The sequence below is a fragment of the Triturus cristatus genome, chromosome 1_2 (assembly GCF_964204655.1).
Source record: "Triturus cristatus chromosome 1_2, aTriCri1.1, whole genome shotgun sequence".
NCBI classification, from domain to species: Eukaryota; Metazoa; Chordata; class Amphibia; order Caudata; family Salamandridae; genus Triturus; species Triturus cristatus.
This window is the reverse complement of record NC_140580.1, coordinates 804,270,483-804,293,273: the sequence shown is the minus strand read 5'-3', so window position 1 is coordinate 804,293,273 and position 22,791 is coordinate 804,270,483. Positions and strand designations below refer to the sequence as shown.

At 42.9% G+C, this 22,791-nt stretch overlaps 1 protein-coding gene across 2 annotated transcripts in view; it reads right to left on the bottom strand.

Moving 5' to 3' along the window:
- Positions 1–22,791, bottom strand: part of AJAP1 (adherens junctions associated protein 1) — an 896,426-nt gene that overhangs the window by 283,588 nt on the left and 590,047 nt on the right. For both annotated transcript variants that reach the window (XM_085608867.1, XM_085608866.1), the window contains exon 3: positions 6,680–6,767. In XM_085608867.1, coding sequence (XP_085464993.1) covers positions 6,680–6,767 — 88 coding nt within the window. The remainder of the gene's footprint in view (positions 1–6,679; positions 6,768–22,791) is intronic.

Below are 22,791 nucleotides of genomic sequence, written 5' to 3'. Positions count from 1 at the left end.
GAGAGAACTAAGAACATCGGGTAGAGAGTCAGCCGTATACCAGGTTTCGGTAAGAAACAGGATGTCGGGGCAGATGGTATCAATAAGGTCAAACAATTCCAACTGATGCTTGACCGCCGAGTGGGTATTGAGGAGGGCTAATGAAGCAAAGGCAGGAGGGCTATCCGGGCGGCTAGGGGAAATAGAAGGGGAGGTGAGGCGAGATAACAGAGCGTGTGGCATAGGAGAGGGGTTGGGGAGGTAGTTTTGGGTGGGTCGTGCGATGTTAAGAAAGTTGATCGTGGCTGAGGTGACTGGGCTGATGGGCCAGTCGTTGTAGTAGGCCAGAAGCTGCTGGGGTGAGTATGTGAGGAAAGGGGCAGGGTGCGTTGCCCCTTGGCCCGGCCTGGCCTGGCGTGGACTAGGCAACAGCTAGAAATATAATTCTAATGCTTTTTTTTTTTAAGTTAATAAAGGTATTGGAACTCTATCGTAGTTGTAAAATTTAATTTTTCATAACTATTTTTAAAAAAGTTCTTTTAGAACATTACCTTTTCTCAGCCTAAAGCGAATGGAGGCCCATTTCCATGAGCTCCACCTTTCATGTGGCAGCTGAATACCCCCCTTAATGAGATGTAAAGGCAAAGACTTTCTCAGAGTAGGAAAAATACCTTGGGTGTGGGGAGGTGCTTCAGTTCCTCTGGCTGGAGGGCCATCGGGGCTATGCCCAGGAACTTGATTAAAATCAAAGAGTTCTACCCTGTCACAGGCAAATGTTAGCTGATGCCTGGGCAAGGCATTTTGTTCACCAGTTAGGAAGGCACCAATCCCAGTGGGATAGTATCTCTCTCCAGAGCTGCTTTGAAGAGACACAAGAGGAGGGTTGCCACTCCTCTGGGATGGGCACACTGGTTGGCTTTGCACAAGGGAGAAGGATCTCACCATCTTGGATTTGTACAAAGAAGGGCACTGTCAGATTGTTTGTAGTAGGGCACAAAGGAACTTTTGCAAAACTTTTTTGGGCTATCCCTGGGTACCTCTGCCCTATTGTTCAGGGACGGATGAGGAGTCTTCCCCACCTGCAAACTAGTGGTAGGCATAAATGTGCCAAACCTGGGTACCTTCTACAAAACACTGCTGGACCTGTGGAAGACTGAAGAAGGACTGCACCTTCTTAAGAAGACATGTGAGGAGGCCTGAAGGGCTGGACCTACTCCCAATGGTACCCAGGACAAAGAGGTGGACTGCAATGGCCAGTTGGCTGACCTCCTGTTGAGCAACAGAGACACAACAAGCTTTTATAAGCTCTTTTCCTTAGAGGCCAGCTGACCAGTTCCAACTGGACTTACCTCAGACTTTCTGGTGACTACTGCTGGAGTGAGTCATGACCCCCATGTGCTTTTCCTGAGGTCAGGGACCCTTGGCTGTGTCAAAGTGCAGTCCTCTTAACATCCTGAAAAATCTGAAACTTAGAACCTTTTTGACTCCAAAGTCCTCTTGAGGACTGGGACAAACTTGCCAAGTCAATCCATGACAATGGTGCGTGGCCGCTGGGCCAAAGATTCTGGTTGCTCCAAGTCAGAGATTTTCTACAGCACCAGGACTTTTCAGAGGGGGTATCTGGCCTCTTGGAGCCCTGTTTGGCTACAGCTTGAAGTCTTATCCCACTGGAGCATTCTAAGTTCCATAAAAATGACCACGCCCAAGCATAGAAATCTTCACCGGGCGAAGGACCCAAAAGTGTCTGGTCAGCATCTGGCCTTGTTTTAGGGGAAATTTTGCATTTCTGTCGCTCAGAGCTTTCCTGCCAATTGTCAAGGTTTTCAATGGACCTCATCCGACGGCTGTCTATCCTCATAGAGCCCTTCGCCAACACAACCTGCAGCATGTCCAGCTGAGGATTTCTGACAAGCATTTCAGAGATGAAGTCTGAAGGTAAAACATCTGACTGAGTTAAACCTGGTTCTTGTCTCTGACCCATGCCATTCTTCTGTTAGTCCCCCTCCACCTCCGACGAAGCCCGACACTGCACCAATTCATAAAGAACCTTAAGACCTGGCTTTTCCAATTACCCCAATGGAGCTCCTCCCCTACCCCCAGCACCTTGAGACCCTCACGGGTGAGTAGTGCGCTCTACAAAACCCTGATTGATTGATTGATTGATTGAATGAGTCAGCCTTAAATAGCTCCTAGATACCGGTCAAGGGCAACTATTTGACTACAGTTGGAGCTAATGCTTTTTGGTGCCATTTTCCATTACAATTTAGAAAATGAATGTCACCGTTCCCCCTATTGAATTTTTGCAATTTTTGTGTAATTTTGTTCAATACATTATGCTCTATTTTGATAAATTGTAGGGAAATTTTTACTGTGTTGTGGTTTTGATAATTTAAAGAACAGAGAAGCCATAAAGATCTTACAACTCAGATCAAAGCAATAAAAGGGTGACCATGTGTCAGTATTGTAAGAAGAGTGCCTGGTCCCTAGTGTAAGCAATGGAGATGGCCACTTCTACTATCTGTTTGTGTAGGAAAGACATTCAAAGCTGTGCTGAAGAGGGGCCCCAAAATCTCTTAGCCCTATGCCATTAAACCAACTGTGCAATTGATAGCTAGCCCCTGACATGGAGGCGTCCATGTTTACTTTAAAGGATAAGAAAAATACAGACACTGCTCTGCCCCACCAAAAGGGTATTCATTTCAGGAAAGATATAAATGCCATACTTATAAGCAGTCATGTCTTGGGTGTGTTGTTTATCACACTTGGTAAATACTGGTACCATGGGTTACATAATTTAGCATATGTAATAAATAGAACCTAATATGTGTGTTCCCTTAAATGGGGAATAACAGACAGATTATGGTGCCTAATGTGCCAAGATTCATATGTGCTGGTAATTACTGGGCATTTTTTCCTGACAGGTGGCACTTGCCACCTATCGGGGAAAACCTGATGAAATGTATCCAGGGATGAGACTTTTAGCACATCTAGTAATTTCCTGTTGAGATCATATAATTTAACTTTTCATTTGTGCAGTAACAGGAGTAACCACACATATCAACATTTTTTGGACTATTCTCTACAAAGGCCTACAACTCAAATAGTCTTCCAAAGTAATAAGTCAATATCTGAATGCATAAGACCTGTTGCACATACACACCTCTGCAGTTTGAATACCTAAATATGCACAGCAGAGAGCCCACTTGCTGCGTCATCTTCATAATCCTTAAATGTCACTCCCTACAGGACCCTTGTGGTTTTTAAGTCCAATAGGAACATGTACCGCTGAATAAACTGGCTAAATGTGCATGCCTTAGCTTTCCTGTATCTCATTGCATACATGTTCCTCTACCACTATGTGCTGGAAGATCGTGTTGAAAATATACAGTCATATTTCTAAATGTCTAACTGTGTAATGGCCATTGTTTGAGTACACTTCTTGACCCCAATGTTTAATCTGGTAACCAAACAATTTATCCATTTTTAAGTGGTGCGTTTACATCTATGACGTTATTAAAGTTATTATTTCTATGGAATTTACAAAACTATTGGCAATGTTTTGCTTACTCCTAGGGAAATCATTGATTTTTCTGTGTTTGACTACCCCTTGCTTTCAGAATTTCCACTGTTGGAAAATTTGACGGTTTACAATTTGCGATAAGGTTACAATTATTCTTAATTTATTTTCTCCCAAAAAAAAGGTCTATTCTCAATACCCACAGAAAGTATGAAAGTCTTTTTTACCACCAATTTAGCCACATCCATTAGAATTAAATAAGTGCATAAACTGGGTTTGAAAACCATTGGAAATGGTTAAGAATGTTCATAAAGTTAATTCAATGCATGTTTTCTCAGTATTCCCAATGGATTCCTTCCTGCTTCTCCCTTGGGGAAAAACAAGTTCTCAGCCATAACCCTAAAGCAATAACCAAAGGAGATCACCATGACTTTTGTATTTCTAGATCTCATAGCTTCTATGAACTAGGTTTAAATGCTTGAAGATGTTGACTTTAGTTCTGTGAATCAGGATCCGGCATTTACATTAGTGTAAAGCACTTTTGCTCACACGAGGTGAATTCAGATTAGCAAATGGATCTGTGAAATCAGCTTCTTATGTTCTAGACCACTGTTCACAAGTAGTATATATTTTCAATTTGTTTGCTTAAAATAAAAATCCGTCATAGAATTTTGAGAAACACACCTTTGCTCTGTATTCAGTTAATGTATTTTTGCAATGATGATTGTGCACTGACACCTCCTATATGGCATTCCTTAAAAGTTCAGGTATGCTACACTAGGTTTGATGAAGCGAAACCTAAAAATGTTTGTCATTAAGCTATTCCAAGCCATGACTCTGGAACTGTTTGGTTCATGTTCATCAAAAATCCAAAATTTAAAATATTTGGCTAGAGCCTCTGTGAGAAATTGGGTTGTTGTGGGTGAGAGGAGTGTGAGGGGTGTGAGCTCTTCTCAAGCAACAACCTCAGTCTCTTTCATGGTGAAACAGAAAATCACTAAATTATCATGTGATAAAAAATTCTGGTAGCTTCGCACTAAGCAGTGAGGCTTGAGTTAAAGGGAATGTGTAAAGTATATAAGTAGCACTTAAACAGTAATAAAGTGAAAGCACAAGACATGAAAGATCCAAGACCAACTTGGTAAAATAGAGTCAAATGTAATAAATTATTTGACACCAAAATGACAAAACTCCAATAAGTAGAACCGGAGATATGTAAGTTTAAAGATTTAAGTGGTAATAGGGCCTAGAAGCACAAAGCGCCAACTGTTGTTATCTGGTTACGCTGGACCAGGACAAAGTCACAAGTTCAGTCCAACCGCAAAAGAGCATCGGCTGGATGCAGGTACAAAGTTAGTTCAACTGATAATAGTACCTAATATACTGGATGAGGGTCATTGAGCCATTCCGAGTAGTGATGCAGGTTCCTTTACTGAGTTGTATTGTGTTGCATTTCTTCCTATGAGGAGCGCGTGGGCTACGAGGTGAGGGTCACTGAGTTATGACATGCTGCGTCGGTTCCGATGGGGAGTTGGCATGTGAGAGCACGTGTTTAGTTGCGTCACACTGCATTGGTTCTGATGAGGAGCTGCAAGGGCTGCATCAGGTTACGTTGCGCTACATCGGTTCTGATGGGCTGGCAGTGCACCTTAAACCCTACTACCAAGGGTCCAGGACTGGAGAGACACCACTTAGAGGGTTATGAGTCATAATGGGCAGAGTCCATGTGTAGGGTTGGAGTCCTTGGAGTCACTCTGTGGTTAAGGGTTTAAGGTGCAGGCCTAGTCCCTTTTCTTAGCAGCAGGGCATCAGAGCAGGCCTTCTTGCAGGCAGAGCACATGGGCAGTAGAACAGCAGAGTATCTAGACAGTCCTTCTTGCAGCAGGACAGCAGGGCAGCATAGCAGTCCTTTTAAATCTTCCACACGTCCAGAAGTGATCTGAAGTGTTGGGTCTTAGATTCCAATATTTATACACACTGTCCACTTTGAACTGGGAGACTATTCTGGAGTTTCCCCCTACAGAAATGTCTGTAATTTCCTGACTCCCTGCCCTGGTCCCAGTCTGTCTGGGGGCACTATAGGCTTCTGTGAAGTTCTTTGTGAATGTTCTGGGCCGATGCCTTTGAAGTGCAAGTGTGGTAGGTAAGAGCTCTGCCTCGTCATTAGACCAGGATGTCTTATCCTTACAACACACAGACCCTCTATTGTGATAATGTTTGAGAGGAATACACAAAGGCCAGAAGTCAACTACACCTAGTCATGTGACACAAGAACAGGCTGGAGGTACCAAAAGGTTTGGCCAAAAAAAAGGCAAATTGACATTTTCAGAATTGTGAGTTAAAATCCAACTTTAACATTAAAGAGGGTTTTAAATTACAATTGCTCAGACACTAAACATGGCATTCCTACCCACTTTTAATAAAGTTATTGCTTTTTAAATGTAATAAGGTAATCCAATGTTATCCTATCGCAGAGGTAGGCCTTGCAGTAGTGAAAAACGAATTAGAGAGATTTTTACTACCAGGACATAAAGTACATATCCAATTTTTTAAAGACAACACACACTGTCCTAAGGGGTGACTTATATGTATTAAAAAGTAAGGCTTAGGACTGACAAAAGGTTTATTTTGCCAGGTCGAAATGGCAGTTTAAATCTGCACACACAGGCTGCAGAGGCAGATCTGAGACATGTTTAAAGGCTACTTACGTTGGTGGCATCATTAGTGCTGTACGCCCACTAGTAGCAATTAATTTAAAGGCCCTGGGTACATGCAGTATCACTTTACTAGTAACTTAAAAGTGCCAGTTAGGTGTAAACCAGCTTTACCATTTTTAAAAGAGAAAGCACAAGCTGGTCAGCAATGGTAAAGTGCAGAGAGTTCTAAAGCCAACAAAAACAAATTCAACAATACAGGTGGAGAGAAGGCTAAATGCATGGGACTGACCCTGCATAGAGGGCCAAGTTTAAAAGCCTGCTTTTGGATCTAGGTATTACTTACCCGAGTAACATCACCACCGAAAAATGTGCAGAGCTTTTTAAAGTAAGCGGACCTGGCATTGAGATTCTTGGTTTCACCTTTTCACAAAGAGGACTCTCATATCCATGAAACAGTTATCTATGGAGATGGGAGCTCGCTTCAACTCAAGAGGGCGTACATTATTGTCATGTTAAATTTCCTTACCAATTCTTTAAAACCAGTGTTGTTATCAGAGCAGCGATGACCATAATGAGGGAAACGGTGATGGTAATAATCTGATGAACTGCCAGACCTGTCAAAACAGAAAAGAAATCACTCTGTTAATGAGCTGCAATAAATCACAATCAAGCAAAGACATGATGACAGGAAGAGTTGTGCCTGAGAAAGGCTCTAAAACCAAGCTTCAGTGCAAATTATGTGTTTAGCTGATAGTGGGCCGCCAGCAATTATTTATGCAATCAGCTTCGCTTCTTATCTGCAAACCGATTCCTGCATTCGGAATTTCTGCCTTAGAAAATGTGCTGTGCCCTGCCTTGCCATACTTGGCCAAAAAGTCAGAGCAGTGAATGAGCTTGGTAGAGGACATCAATGCCCTAAAATGTACTGCTTACCAATGTTTGAATTGCTTTTATTACAAAGTAATTTATACGTAATCCTGTTCATTGCATGTTTCATTATAGTTTGCTTTCGCATGTAGTTTTCAAATACTGTAAAATAATGAAATATATATGGCAACTAATTTTGCTCTTATGTGGCATAGTTTGTTCAGGTTATTATTTTTGTGCAATATAATAAATGAAACGTATGTCGACATCCCATTTGTAAGTTATTAGTAATGGCTTATTTCAGTACATTTCGTCTATTATAATACTACTCAATTTCAGAAAGCAATCTTGAGTGAGTATCTTCTGTGATGTTCCATCACACCATGACAATATTGAAGGACATTTAAAAAAAAAGCATGTTCTACCAGTTTTAGGTTTGGACTATTGTATTGTTTGTGCAGTCATCATTTAGCAAGAGATTAAAATGAGTGGAATCTACCTTTTTTGAAAGATATACTTTTAGTTCCAATATCAATGCGAGCTATCATGTATTGGTCAACAGACCACTTTCAGATTACCAGCCCACGCACATGTCACAGGGTGTTTAGAAAATTACTATTCTGATTGTACAATCAGAAGGGCTCTTATACAAGGCCATATTCTGATTCGTTGAAAGGAGGACCATTCAGATAGCTGAAAAACAGCAAGCTTAAAAGGACACTCTTTGCTTCAATTAGAATCCTCACAGCTACATTTTCCATCCAATTCCTGCACATCTGCACCTTCTGGCACACTGGCCTTAATTTCTAAATAATTTCCATTGGAAGTCATTTAGTCATTTAGTCATCAGCACGTGTGCTTGGAGGTCTCCTTGAGGCAGAGTTGGTCGAGGAATTTGGCTGCAGTTTTTGACTTTGAAAACCAGACCTATACGTTTCCCAGTCTTATTTGCAAAGATATTTTCCTACACAAAGATGGTTGCAGTTTCCTTTTTTTCAGTTTTGTTGTGCCTGCCACCACTGAGTGTTGCTAACGGATGTATAAGAAATTCCAGTTTTCTAAATATCACCCATTTCTGGATGAATGATTACAAACATACCCATAACAGTGAAAACAATTAGGTTTTCCTGCTCAACACCATTCAAACCAATATCCCACCTTTCTTCCATTTCAATCCTCAGCTCTTCCACACATATTATTCAGTCTAAGCTGTAGTACACAAATGCCTTGTATTGGCATTTCCACATTTTTAGATTAAAATATTGTCTCATCCAACACAAATATTCCAGTCTTGTTTTAACCATAATTCACATAAATATACTAAATCCGATTTGAAAGTACTACCCCAACTAAGGGCCCGGTTTCGATGTTGGATGGACCTGAGTCCGTCTGACATCAATTGGGTACTGTGACTGACCAACCTCCTGTTAGCGGTCCCAATTCAGCAATTAGGATGCGACCGAACACTGTTCAGTCGCAGTCCTATTCTTTACAATGAGAGCATGCATTCCGACGGAATGCATTATCTCATTGTAAAGAGAAGAGGTGCAGTTCATCCCTGCACCAGGGGTGTAACAAAGGCCCTCGCAGACCCCGCAGTGCGGGGGGGCCAAGCTCCAAGGGGCCCCCCTCAGCAAAGTATGCTGGCCTGAGTGCTTCTGAGTGAGCCGGTAGGGGGGCCCTCCATGTACTTTGCAGGGGACCCCCCTTGAGTTTCATTACGCCACTACTCTGCAGCCCTTGGCAGGCACATCAAGGTGCCTGCCATGGGGTTCAAGAATCAACAGGAGGGCACCAAAGGTGCACTCTCATCTGCCATCCGGAGGCCTTGCACCCATGGGGGCCATCACAGTCGAATTCCAACAGCCTTTCTGTGTTGAAAAGGCCGGCACAGAAAGGCTGTCGGAATCCGACATTGTAATCCCTTGTGTGGAAAGAGCCGCCTTTGGGATTACAGTAGGCGTTCCGAATGGCAGACAGGCTCTCCAAGCCCATCGGAAACCATTCAGAAATCCAGTTTGGATTCATTTCTGACTAACTTTATCCATATGAGTCGGTCGGAAATGAAACCAAACTGGGATTACGATGCAGTAGGAACGGCACTGACCGAGGGTCGAAGCCATTTCCTACGGCATTGTAATCGCCCCCTAAATGTGGAGCCTCATATCATATTCAAGTTGAAATGCATTATAGGCAAAGGTCTCCACATCATTTACCTTAAAATCTGGATTATAAAACATATTTCAACCATGCAACTGTGATCTGCAAAGGACATGCTCCTCTCAGTCTTCCTACTGCAAGGAGTTTCTCAGAGGTAGATGTTTTACAATACAGATCCACATCCTCCTAACTTATTTTCTTCCTCCAATCAGAGAAGAACAAGACCACCTCCTGTTCTTCCTGACAACAAATTAGAAGGTCATCCATCCAATCTCACCTTCAAAGCACACATTACTTAAGCTCTCACTTCAGAATCTTAATTTTATAGCTTCTTTGGCTTTAAAACATAATTTAATAGGTTAATAAAACTAACACAAGAACAGATGAAACAACTCAACTCTGCATATCATGTAATCCTATACCACAATGCTTTAAAAACGTACATCACTTAAAACTATTTTCTTTGAGAGGATGGAAAGTAAAAATAAGAGTTAATGAAATAAAATAAGACTTTCTTATGTTTCTTCCTTAAATGTAAGAACAGTGGGCAGCGTAATATTGCATGCATAAAAATACCCAAAACATCACTTTTGCATAAAAATACAATTTTGTCTTGAATTGAAACACTGAAAACTTCCTTCGAATACAATAGAGCCTATGGAAGTCAACTAAGCAGAAAAACATTGACTTCAAAATTCAAAACAGAATCTTACATGTGGATAAATATTTTTAAATGAAAAACGTACATCACATAAAAACAATTTTCTTTGGGAGGATGGAAAGTAAAAATAAGAGTTAATGAAGGAAAATAAGACTTTCTCGTGTTGTTTCCTTATATATAAGAACAGTGGGCAGTGTAATATTCCATACAATAAAACACCCAAAACATCGCTTTTGCATAAATATACCCTTTTGTCTTGAACTGAAACACTGACAACTTTCTTCGAGTACAATAGAACCTATGGAAACCTGAACCAAGCAGTAAAACATTGACTTCAAAATTCACAAATAGGGCCGTACATGTTGGCATATATTTTTTGATGAAAACTTTAATTGTTTCAGTGGCTAAAAAAGCTTTACTGGTGAAACTGACCCTTACACAAAGTGAAGCGAATTATCATATTCTTCCTGCTTCCAGATGACTGCATGTAGAGTAGGTTCTAAGCCCGACCGACCCGTTGCCTACTCACAGTAGGGTCCTACATCATTTCTAAGGGTATTTCACCCTGCTTAAAATAGCAACATATAGGTTAGCCGTCATGTGGCTGCAGGTATTTTTGTTCCTTTTTTGATCCATACTTTTCGGGCCATGAAAGTTCTCTGCCCCATCCGATGTCATTGGAATCTTGAAACCCTTGTCCTCTGGTTCTGCCCGGGCCTCAGTGAATGAGGTTAACGAGCCGTGGAAACCATGTCATCGGTAACGGAAGCGACGGCGGCCCGTAAAGGTCACCGTGCTTCATTAAAAAGACAGCGAGACACGGCATATTCGTAGGATCTGCTTGGACAGCTCTGGCGTGAAATATTCCAACTACTGAGTGTATCGAAGGCCTGGATGTACGATCCCTGACAGTTAAGCAGTAAGATTGCACAAGGTCATAACTGACAAGCGTAATTTGCCAATATATTTACTGACAAAGTACCCTGGTAATAATAGCCTGAGGCTGATTGTGGGTAGGACAAAGCGCAGGGGGAGGACCGACTAACACGGAGTGTACGCCGTGTCTGTGACGCCGCGCGCATACATCGAAACGAGGGTCGCGCATCAAGGAAGCGCGCGCTCTCTACGCCTTGTCTAATAATGCAGAGTTACTGAGAATAGATTGCTTGTCCATATTCTCTTTTGTGGCTTCTGTGCCGTTGCTCTCTTCATCTCGTCCTCCTGTGTCATTATAGAATGAATCTGCTTGACCATTTCAGCCTCCCTTCTAGAGCCCAAACTGGAGACTGCACATGCAAAACGGTGATGCCTACCTCAACTCAGAAAGATGCGCTGAAGTAAATTTGTGAAGTCCACAATTGGGGCGGGAGCCTGTCGGAAGGTAGGAAAGATAAACTGTACGGTGAAAAGAGGGGCGGGGGTTGCGCAACAGAGACCTCAATGTGTTTACCATCGAAATGTTGAAGTACATATGTTGGCCACAATCTATCTGATCAGGAAGTCACGGAAGTTTTCTATTTGTTTAGAAAAAAAAGACTCAGGCGAATGTCTGCAAACAATGGTTTGGGATAGGGAGAGTTTGTACAGGTTAAACGCTGGTTAGGAAATTATACTGTTCATTGTAATGTGACTATTGGGTAGTATAGTATTTTTTCAACATATTTTCAGTGTAACTTTCGGTATTAGTATTATGAACAGACATGTAACAATGTGCTTTTACAGACATCTAATAGGTATAATTGATTCAGATGTTAAACGCTAGTAGAACAAGCCGCTGTTTTAACAAATTTGTAAATTCTTTTAATAAGTTATTTATGGGCAACAGTGTATAGTAATCAAGAATATCCCCATCCCACCCATCCTCAATGGAACGTCCTCAGCTAGGATTCCTTGCACTTTTCCTTGAAATGAGTGTTATGTCAATATATGTATGGTATCTGACGCCTGGAGTTTAAGTGTTAATGTGTGGGGGGAGGGCACCAGATGCACTGGGAGATAGAAAAGGGGAGGGCAGTGCCAAGGCCAGCTAAGCAAGGCCATACCCCCAAACTTCCTTGGCAATAGGCCAGGCAGGCAGGGTCGGACTGGGAAAGCAAATAGGCAAGGTCACCTAAATACAAGTAGATTAGATCAGCAAATCAGAGAGCTAAAAAAGTGTCCCACATTTCCAAATCAATGCGATTTCCGACTTGTAAATAGGGGTGCGTGATAAATTGCACATCGCCGGCAAAATTCGGGGAGTTCTGCCCGCTCTCTGCGTTTTACTTGTTACGTGGAGTTCCGGCAAAACTCCACCAACTGCCGCGTGGCCAAGTTTTCTCTCACGCATGACCCACCAACATTAAGTTGGCATGTGTGAGTGAGAATTGGCATTCCCTACAGCGATTTTCGGGAGCTAGGACGCCACCCAACAAGATTTTATTAACCCGGGTGGTCGCAGGCGGTCATGACCGTTCGCATTGAGAAAGCTGCCGCTATCAATGAGAAAGCTGCTGCTCCGGCACAAAATTTACTCGAGTGGCAACAAAGAAGCAGCGTCCTCTGACACGCCACAATGTGACATTTGCGTTAATTTCTCAAAGCAGAACAAGCTCCCGCTGCTAGAACTCAACACAACATGTGGATTCCGATTGTTCACAGAACTCCACGTTATCTTGTGGAGTTTTACTGTAACTGTGTAGAATTCCGCAGAGTGAAGCTCTGTGAGTTTCACCCACCCCTACTTGTAAACACATGCTATATAGAAGTTTTGCATTGCATGCATCTTTGTGTGCTGCAGGCAATGTTTTTGGTAACATCAGGGAAATCGACAAAATAAACTGACCCACAAGAACATAAAACAGGTCCTAAAACAGCCACAAAACGGGCCACTCACTGACATGTCATAGCAGCCCTTCTGGCACTGCCAAACCTCCATATAAGCCAGTCTGACCATGAATGCAGGAAAGTCACTATACTTTCATATCAAGCCTGTGCACTCCATCATATTCACAATAAGATAAGTTTGTGAACAGTCTTTGTACTGAAACATATCAACATAGCAACCTCAGTTCACACACACACACACACACACACACACACACACACACACACACACACACACACACACACACACACACACACACACACACACACACACACACACACACATACACACACACACACACACACACACACACCCACACACACACACACACACACACACATATATATATATATATATCAAGTCCAAACGCTGTCTCCCACTTCCTAACGGCGAGGAAGAAAGCACACGGACACCAGCTCGTGCTTCATAGGATTTTAATAAATGTCAGCACCCACACAGCACGCCATTACGCGTTTCGGCCACAAGATGGCCTTGATCACACAAAGTAACTGCCGTTTACATTGTCCTTATATACTAAGCACTCTATGATCGTGTGATGCTAGTGATACTAAACATAGAAGAAATAAATACATAGTAAATGGAGTTAATACAAAGTATACAAATACATTTGCAATCAATGTGTCCCGGGCTTATAAAAACAAAGATCCACTGTGTTGTCTTTGACTATTATCTAGTTTATGCCATTGTAATTCTTGGAGCATGTTTGAGACATATACAATGAACACTAAAGCGAACGAGTTCTAAAGTGCAATTGTATTTTATATATATATATATATATATATATATTATCTACTGGCGGTCGCCAGTAGATAGTTATAGTTAGGACCACGTTTCCATAGGAAATCCGCAACATTCTATTTGGAATAACTTTGGCGCCGGTCAACGAATCCTCGCGAAATTTTCAAAATAGGTGGGGCGCTATGCTCCGCTCCTACCCTGAAAGTCTCGGGGGGATTCGTCAAGCGGGGGCTGAGAAAAAGGGGGGTCCCAAAACGCGTTTTTCCCATGCATTTTTCCATAGGACCTTTAGACACAGCTACAGACCTAACGGCTGAACAGAGTTACTTGAAATTTGGCAGAGAGGTAGTCTACAGGTCAAGGAAGTGCCTTTTGTAGGTTTGGTGTAAATCTGTTCAGTAGATCCTGAGAAAATAGCCTTTAAATCAATATATATATCTGTGGCAGCTTACGGTGCGCTTACCGTGCGCTTACGGTAAGCTTACCGTACGCGTACGGTGCCGTGCGCGAGCGCGATTCTGATTGGCTGCTAGATCTTAGTAAACATTCGAATCGGTCGAAACCAGGAAGCGGCGGCCGCCATTTTCTATCTCGCACTCTGAGGGGGGAAGAAATACAAAGGCAAAAAACATGTAAAGGGGCTGTTTAGACTGCCCTCAACCACCTAGCCTTGATGAAGGTGTCCCAAAAGAACCCCCAAGGCAAAAAATTCAATTTTATTTTTTTTTGAAAAATCACCGATTACGCTTACCGTACGCGTACGGGAAAAAAAACTAAAAATAAAAAAAAATATCCACACTCTCCACACCCCGTGTGCAAATGGTGCTCGAAGGGCACCATTTGTGCACTGCATATTTATTTATTTTCATAAATAATCAAACATTACCTTTCACAACGAAGCGCATAATATGTCCTCCATGTGCGCACGGTGCGCGACGCGCATCGTGCGTACATGGCCCATCCAGCGTAACGTGGGCACGCGGTGCGCGTAGCGCACCGAGTGCCCACTGTGCGTGCACGGCAATAACTGCGTAAAGTGGGCGCGCGGTGCGCAAAGCGCACCGCGTGCTCACTGTGCGTGCACGGTGCGCGAAGCGCACCGTGCGCGCACGGAACGAACTGCGTTAAGTGGGCGCGCACGCCACGAATGGCGTAAAGTAACGTAGCATTTAAAAAACCGTACAAATTCACTGAAAAAACTGCGTTAAGTGGGCGCGCACGCCACGAATGGCGTAAAGTAACTTAGCATTTAAAAAAACGTACAAATTCACTGAAAAAACCATAGGTTTCACACACGTTATAGTTAGGAATTAGCATTTAAAAAACCTTGCAAATTCACTGAAAAAACCATAGGTTTCACACATGTTATAGTTAGCTGGACATTTTACTGATAAAAAACCAATGAAATTCCCCCGTTATAGTTAGTGCAGGCAACTATAACTCACGCGACCGCAATCCTCTGCTGATGCTAATACTGTATTTAGACACTTATTTGCCCATGTCTTCTTCCATTAAATTTTAGCTATACATATATTACAAATTTTTTTCATAAAGACACATATGTCATCAGCAGAGGATTGCGGTCGCGTGAGTTATAGTTGCCTGCACTAACTATAACGGGGAAATTTCATTGTTTTTTTATCAGTAAAATGTCCAGCTAACTATAACATGTGTGAAACCTATGGTTTTTTCAGTGAATATATATATATATATATATATATATATATATATATATATATATATATATATATGTATATATATATATATATATATGAACACCAGTCTCCCTGACAGTTGCAAGGAGGGGAACATCAATGAGACTCATGTGGAAACTGCAAAAAATCCTTTATTACAGCAATATGCCGACGCGTTTCGTTCATTGCGAACTTTATCAGTGCTGCCGAGGTTTAACTCAAATGGTTCTCCCGCCCTCTTTTTAAGTCAAATGTCCTGCTATGATTGGACAGGACACTCCAGGTGATCTTGGCACTGGAATGAGGAAAATCCGAGATGGATTCTCGAAGAGCAGACACCAAAAGGCAAGTGCAATCCCCAGTGGGCGGTGTCTGCCCTCATCACAACAATGCTCACCAAGTTCTTGAGAGAGGGCGGTGTTGCAGTTTGACGTGTCCCTCACTCTGCCGCAAAAACTCCCAACTATAGCCCAAGTGTGCTGCCTAGGTAAGCAGCACACCTCCCACGTAGTATCACGGTGCACCAGTCGTGACGGGCAGGGGTGCGGGCAAGCGTCGTGTCCTGCTTGTACCACAGAGTTCTGTAGTGAAACCAAAAGTTGCCACCAACGCAGCAGGACGCCTTGTGGAGTGGATATTCCAAGGGGTGTTCGTGACAGCACCCCTAACATGAACACCAGTCTCCCTGACAGTTGCAAGGAGGGGAATATCAACGAGACTCCAGGGGAAACTGCAAAAAATCCTTTATTACGGCAATATGCAGACGCGTTTCGTTCATTGCAAACTTTATCAATGCTGCCGAGGTTTAACTCAAATGGTTCTCCTGCCCTCTTTTTAAGTCAAATGTCCTGCTATGATTGGACAGGACACTCCAGGTGATCTTGGCACTGGGATGACGAAAACCCGAGATGGATTCTCGAAGAGCAGACACCAAATGGCAAGTGCAGTCCCCAGTGGGCGGTGTCTTCCCTTATCACAACAATGCTCTCCAAGCTCTTGAGAGAGGGCGGTGATGCAGTTTGACGTGTCCCTCACTCTGCCGCAAACACTCCCAACTATAGCCCAAGTGTGCTGCCTAGGTAAGCAGCACACCTCCCACGTAGTATCACGGTGCACCAGTCGTGACGGGCAGGGTTGCGGGCAAGCGGCATGTCCTGCTTGTACCACAGAGTTTCTGTAGTGAAACCAACACACATATATATATATATATATATAATGCCGCAAAATCATTAAAGGAGTTTCCTACGAAATCCCCTGCGTGGCCTCTGCTCTTTATTTGGAAGAGATTGCTGTGATATATATATATACAGGTTGGTTTTCAAGTGTGATGTTCTCAGTATAACAATAACATAAAAGTGCCAATTTTTTTGCCTCGAGGACTGAAAACTGATCATGTTTCATTTCATACAACATGAATATTCATGAAATAAGTGGGCATACATATGCAACCATATATAAATTGATATGATTAATATCAGTGACGGCTGTTTAGAAAACCCCCACCAGTTTACAGCACTCACAATCAAGTGAATTCAATTCTTCGACTGCGAAGCATTCTGTCAGGACAACCGCACTCCTGAAATTTTAAGCATGGTAGATAATTGATCTTCCTAATATCAAATTTATGAACATTCAAATTATTGACCTTGCAATGATGAAAGACTGAACTGCCCATGCGGGGATACTCATGATGTGCACTCAGCTGTTGGGCCAAACTTCTAGCCATAGTAGGGAGTGAATGCACCATAGCCACCAGGGGAGGAGGAGCCAATCTATGCTGACTTTTAGTTTCCCCAAACTTCCTTGCCATCATCAATGGCAGCAAGGTCAATTGATCATTGGGAAATGCTGCAAAGTGATTTAGCATCAATTTATAGTCTGTAAATGCTTTGCAAGCTTTTCCTTTTCATGTACTCAATCCATTTTTTAAACAAAAATGCTTTCACCGCATTTTCAATTTTTTTAACCCCCTAAAAGAACCTCTCATTCCAAATATGCTTAAATCTGTCACTAATTACCCTCTCTTCAATCAAAACTCAGTGCTGTTCCATCTATCGCATGCCCAGACTTCCATGTCTGTGCACCAGCATTTCTTTGAGGCAGCCATAGGCTGATATAAACCCTATAAACCTCAGCAGTGTGTCAACACTGAACCTGAGTGTGTACAGGGATAATGAAAGGGGCACTGACATTGGTATGTCATAATGTTTGGGCCAAGAACTGCATAAAGAGGGAAATGGCCTTTACAAAGCAGCTTCAAGCACGCGTTCCATTTCACTGTAAGTTAAACAATGCTAGCCTTAACCACGCATATGCCTGAACCATGCATATGTGTGGTTGAGGCAGTTGACATGCTAGCTTACTAAGTGGGTGGGAAGAGGAACCGGAAGGGAGGACCTGCACAAAGGACAAGAACGTGGCGAGGTAAGTTGGGCTAGGGGGAATAGGGTTTAATGGAGAGGGCTGGTTTTAGGGCTCGGGGGGGAGGGGGAAGGTGTAAAGGGAGTAGGGTTGGTTTTAGGGCAAAGGAGAGGGTCTGGCATTGGCATACATTTCAAGGTAGGGGTTGGGTTTTAGGGCTCAGGGCAGGGGAAGGGGATGGCTTCAGGGCAGGAGGCAGTTTTTAAGGCTCAGGGCTGAGGGAGTTGGCGTAGGTCTTAAGGTAGGGGGCAGAATCTTAGGGCTCAGAGCAAGGGAAAAGGTGCAGTTGTCAGGGCAGGCGGGAATCTCTTAGGGCTCAGGGCAGCAGGAGTTGAGATAGTTTAAGGTTTTAGGTGTGGGGTCGTTTTTTGGGCTGGGGGGTTAAGTTATAGGGAAGAGGCCAGGATTTTGGGACTCAGGGCGTAGGGACTGGGTGTGAACTTTAACACACATCCCTTTACCAATCATGAGTTTACCACAAAATTGTGTGGTAAAGGTATGGATGGTCAAGGCATGCGTGGTAAAAGAATGCGTTGTTTAGATACATTTGTTGTTGTGGCTTCCTGGTGGAGGCACGCATGGTTCAGCGATGCGTGCCTCTGTCATACAACCACAGAAAGAGCTTACACTAGAACAAACAGACTCAGAAGGGAAGACGACTTTTGCACGTTTTATATTGGTGCATTACTGCATAGCTTCCATTAGTTGTCATGGAGCTCAATTACAATGAAAGTCGTTCCTATCTTTCCACAGGGATTCTCGCAGGTTGCACATGGAAAGGAAGTCCAATAGACTGCATAGTGCAAAGAATGAAAAACCTGGACAACTACTTCTAGGTATAGCAGACACCACGAATGTCAAAATAAGGGCAGAGATTGGCCCTATAAGATGCCTTTCCCAAGTTAGTAGTCAATCAGTCGAAAGTTCTTGGAATGTTCTACTCCAGTTTGTGGCATAGTTTCTTCCTGAGAAGTCAATTGCGTTTTCAAGCATATAAAAAGTAGTGATTGAAAAACTTCTCATGCCCTTCCTTTTTGTTGAGCTTTAGGCCCACGTTATTCATTTTGTCCCTGACATGTTGGATTTTCTTTTCTTTTGATCTGTTTTGTGATTATTTTTATCAATGCTCCTTGATATCATCCTTTTCTCAAACAGTTATATAATTCCTTGAATGGTCATCTTTTCTTGGATTTGTTGTTGTGCTTTGTAGTTTTCTCCTTCCTGATGTCGGAAAGAGTTTGGTGCATTGATGTAATCACCAATACTCTCTACATCCTTTTGTGGAATTTTCTGCCAAGCTGTGACCCTCTAAAGGAGACATGGCCCCCCTTTGTGTATAATATACTGTACAGGATGGCACAGTGGCTACAGGGAGGAGTCAATGTTTACTTAGACAATCTGAAAGGCCACTCACATGACAGTCTATACATCCAAACCTTCACAGATTACATTTTGAGAGTGATGCAATAATGCTGTGGCATGGACTCTGTACTGGGACATTGACTGTGATGTTCACATAAGGACATTGAAACATAGACAATGACATTGAGACACATGGGGATCCTGGACTAACAGCACTGACATATGAACACCTATATAGAGACAATGGAGTGCTCATATGAATTCATATAAGCTGAGGCACTGACAATGACAGGGGGTCACGTTGACACCAACACCCTAATCCTAAACTATGAAAATGGAAACACACAAGGACATTGTCAAAAGCAAAGTGACAAATGAAACTTTACTCTATGAACACTAGGATGCAGGCACATTGAAATACGACACAGGGCTGCGAACACTAACTTTGACATTGTGGCAGAGATCTGAGTGCCGAAATATAGACCGTGAAATTGGAATGCTAACTCTGATAAAATTACCCTGTGACAAAGACATAGAATTGCTTAAATGCACACTCACACAGGAACAGTGACACACGGAGATTGACAATGGGATTAGGACAATATTACACTGACAAGGAGCCAATGAACAAGGAAAGTGGCATGGGCAGATGAGGTGGTAACATGACACTTGGATACTGACCCTGTCCATGTAATTAAGGAAATTTGAGACACTGACTAGGTGAGGCACATGGAGCCACTAACAGGGGGCACTGATATTTGGACTTTTACATTGGAAACACTGACATTAAAATAAGCACAGGGCTCTGTTACAGCGTCAATGCCTCAGTGACATTGATCTACGGACACTGACAATGGAATGCGTCTAAGGCCAAGCACAAGGTAAAATGGACAGAATAATACACGCAGACACTGTCACTAGGGTGATTAATTTGAGGCACTATCATTAAGAAACTGTTAATGGATGGAATGGGAACACATGAACAATGGTTCTAGGAATCCAAAACTGTCAAACAATGACAATGGGATGCTGACACCGAGACACTAAGATAGGAACATGAAGCCTAGGCCATGAAACGCAATTAGACGTTGGTACATGTGTAACATGGCGATGGGGACGTGGGCTTCAATACAAACAAGACTATATGTATCATTACAATTCATTAACAGCTATCAGCACCGAAATCAATGCCAAATATTGCACTTTACAATTGCCATACTTTTTTTTCTTGTTCAAATTAAAAATGGGATATATGTGGGAAGAACTGACAGCAAGTAACTATCTCAGTTTCTAGTCCCGTCCAACACTGTTGGTACTGCCCAATAAATGTATGACACCCCTTCTAAAGAATGGCTGTACTATCTCAATAAGACATATTGACTTTTCTGAGAAGTGCTGGTACTCTTCTTCCAAAGCAATACAAGTATGGTAATCCGGCTTAGAAAGGGTGGTATGATTCAAAATAATTATCTCAGCATTGCTAACAGTGTTGGTGTTATTTTACTAACATTTTGGTAGCACTGGGGAAAATACTTATACTAAAATGATAGTGACACAATGGGTTCTTTTCACTTGTTTTAATCTCTGCAGTTTATCAGCTGCCAAATATCAAATCGTCCCAACCCAGCTAGTTATCATTTCGAGCACTGGTAGAGTTTTAATACGCTGAAAAATGCACCTTTTCTCCTACATTTTCACAAACCTTCTGGGAAGAGATCCCTCAGACCCAGTATTACGTTTCATTTAAATTCTAAATTGTTCTGAACAATGTCCCTATATCAGAATGCACCTCATGCTACTGTTTTTACCTATAACTAATTGAGGGAGACCCCCAGTGTTCAATTATAAACAAATGTTTAACTCCTTTCCAGCTTTCACCACTGTTCCTTGTCAAAGGTGATTTATGATATGATAATTCACAAAATTCATCAGAAATACCTTAGTGGAGACCTTTGCACCCACCTTTAAAATCCTGTGCTCATTTGTCCAAAGTTCCTAGCCCAATGTATTATAAAAATGCACCATTGGACATTGGAGGCCAATACTGGAGAGATGCGAGTTGACGTTGCTTTACTTTGTCAAGACCTCCATAATGCCACAACCAGGGTCACCGAGGCTGAGTCCTGACTATCCATAGTAGAGGACAAATTCACCACTCCGAAATCCCAAGTGACCGGCTTACTCACGTGCACGCCAGAGTAACACCACAGAACTGAAGAATGCGAGAATAGCTACAGACGCAACAATATGTGCATGTTTGGCTTCCCTGAAGGTAGCAAACCACTGAAAGTCGTGACTATCTTGAAACTTGGATCAAATCCTGGATGCCTCCTTACCAGCTGTCATCCTGGTTCACGATAGAGAGGGCCCACAAGAGAGACCCCAAAACCACTGCCAGTTGCAGCTCCCAGATTACTCGTATCCTTAACTTCAGAGATAGAGATGCTATCCTAAGTGAGGCAAGCTCTGGTCCAGAACTCTGCTGTGGGGACGCCAAGGTTTTCCTCTTCTCTGATTACACCAGGGAAGTCCAACAGCAACACTGAACCTACCTGGAGGTTAAACAGAACTCAGGGCACTGGGCCTCCAATACCACCTCTTATTTCATGCCAGGCTCCGAGTACTCCACTCGAACAAATCCCACTTCTTTGATACCCCAGAGTCTGCCTAGTTGTGGCTCATGGAGGTACACCCGCTACTTGGACATGCAGAGAACTCCCATCGGAATCCTACACACACAACCAGCTGGGACCACATGGGCAGCCAAACCACGATTATTTAGTACTCGCTTACGTAAATGGTCCCACAATAACTGCTCCAAATCCCCCTCACAGTCTCCCTAGGCACAGGGTCAGTTTCCTTATTTATCACATTCTCTCCAGACCACTTGTTTATCATCTCTGATTTCTTTTTCAGGGTGACAGATGCTCTTTGGTTGGAAGTATTGGGTGGGGAGGAAGTTGGGGTAGGGATTCAGTACTATGTCAATGGTAATTTTTTTGTTAGCTCGGATTTGTTTGGACACTCGTTTTTTGTTTTTGCTTGCACTTAGACACACATCTACAATTTACCTCATGGAGCATGACCCAAGGCACGGATCCCTATCATGCACTACAGGCGCACACCTTGACTCCTAGGTGCAATCTGCTCCCCTTCTTAAAGACAGCTTGCGATCCCTTCTACGTTCTATGCTTTTGTGGACTTGTCCGTGCTCTTTACTCCAATGCCACAGCACAGGTCTAGATCATGGTGTTCTCTCACATGCCTTCCCCATCAAATGAGGGACCAGATATGGCTGCCACTGTCCCCACTCCTCTTCGCGCTGGTGATTGAGCCACTAGCACACCTCATTCATAATGATTCTCAGCTACGTGAATGAAGCTGGAGTAAGGGTCATGAACAACACATAGATGTATACGTGGATGATGTCCTTCTTTACCTGGTGGACCCCACAATGAGCTACCCTTATTGTCTCTGCCTCTTTCAGTTCTTTAGGGAGGACTAGGGTCTCTGGGTGAATCTCTCTTTGTCAGTATTGGTACCCCTGGACCTGTCTCGGGATTGCTTTGACTGGCAAGATAATAATCTTATCCGTCGTCTCAGTTTCAAATATTCGGGTATCTTGATGGCACTCCAGCCTGAATTTACTTGGTCCCTTAACCTCAAGCCCCTGATTAAAAAGGATAAAACTGATCTCGCTCAATGGCAGCTCTTCTCCCTGAAGGTAATGGGTTGCATAGATCTGCATAAAATGATGATCCTGCCAAGGTTTTTATATATCTTTCAAAATCTTTCACTCCTCATACCATGGTCATGGTTCTGGTCCCTGGACAGGATTGAAACCTCCC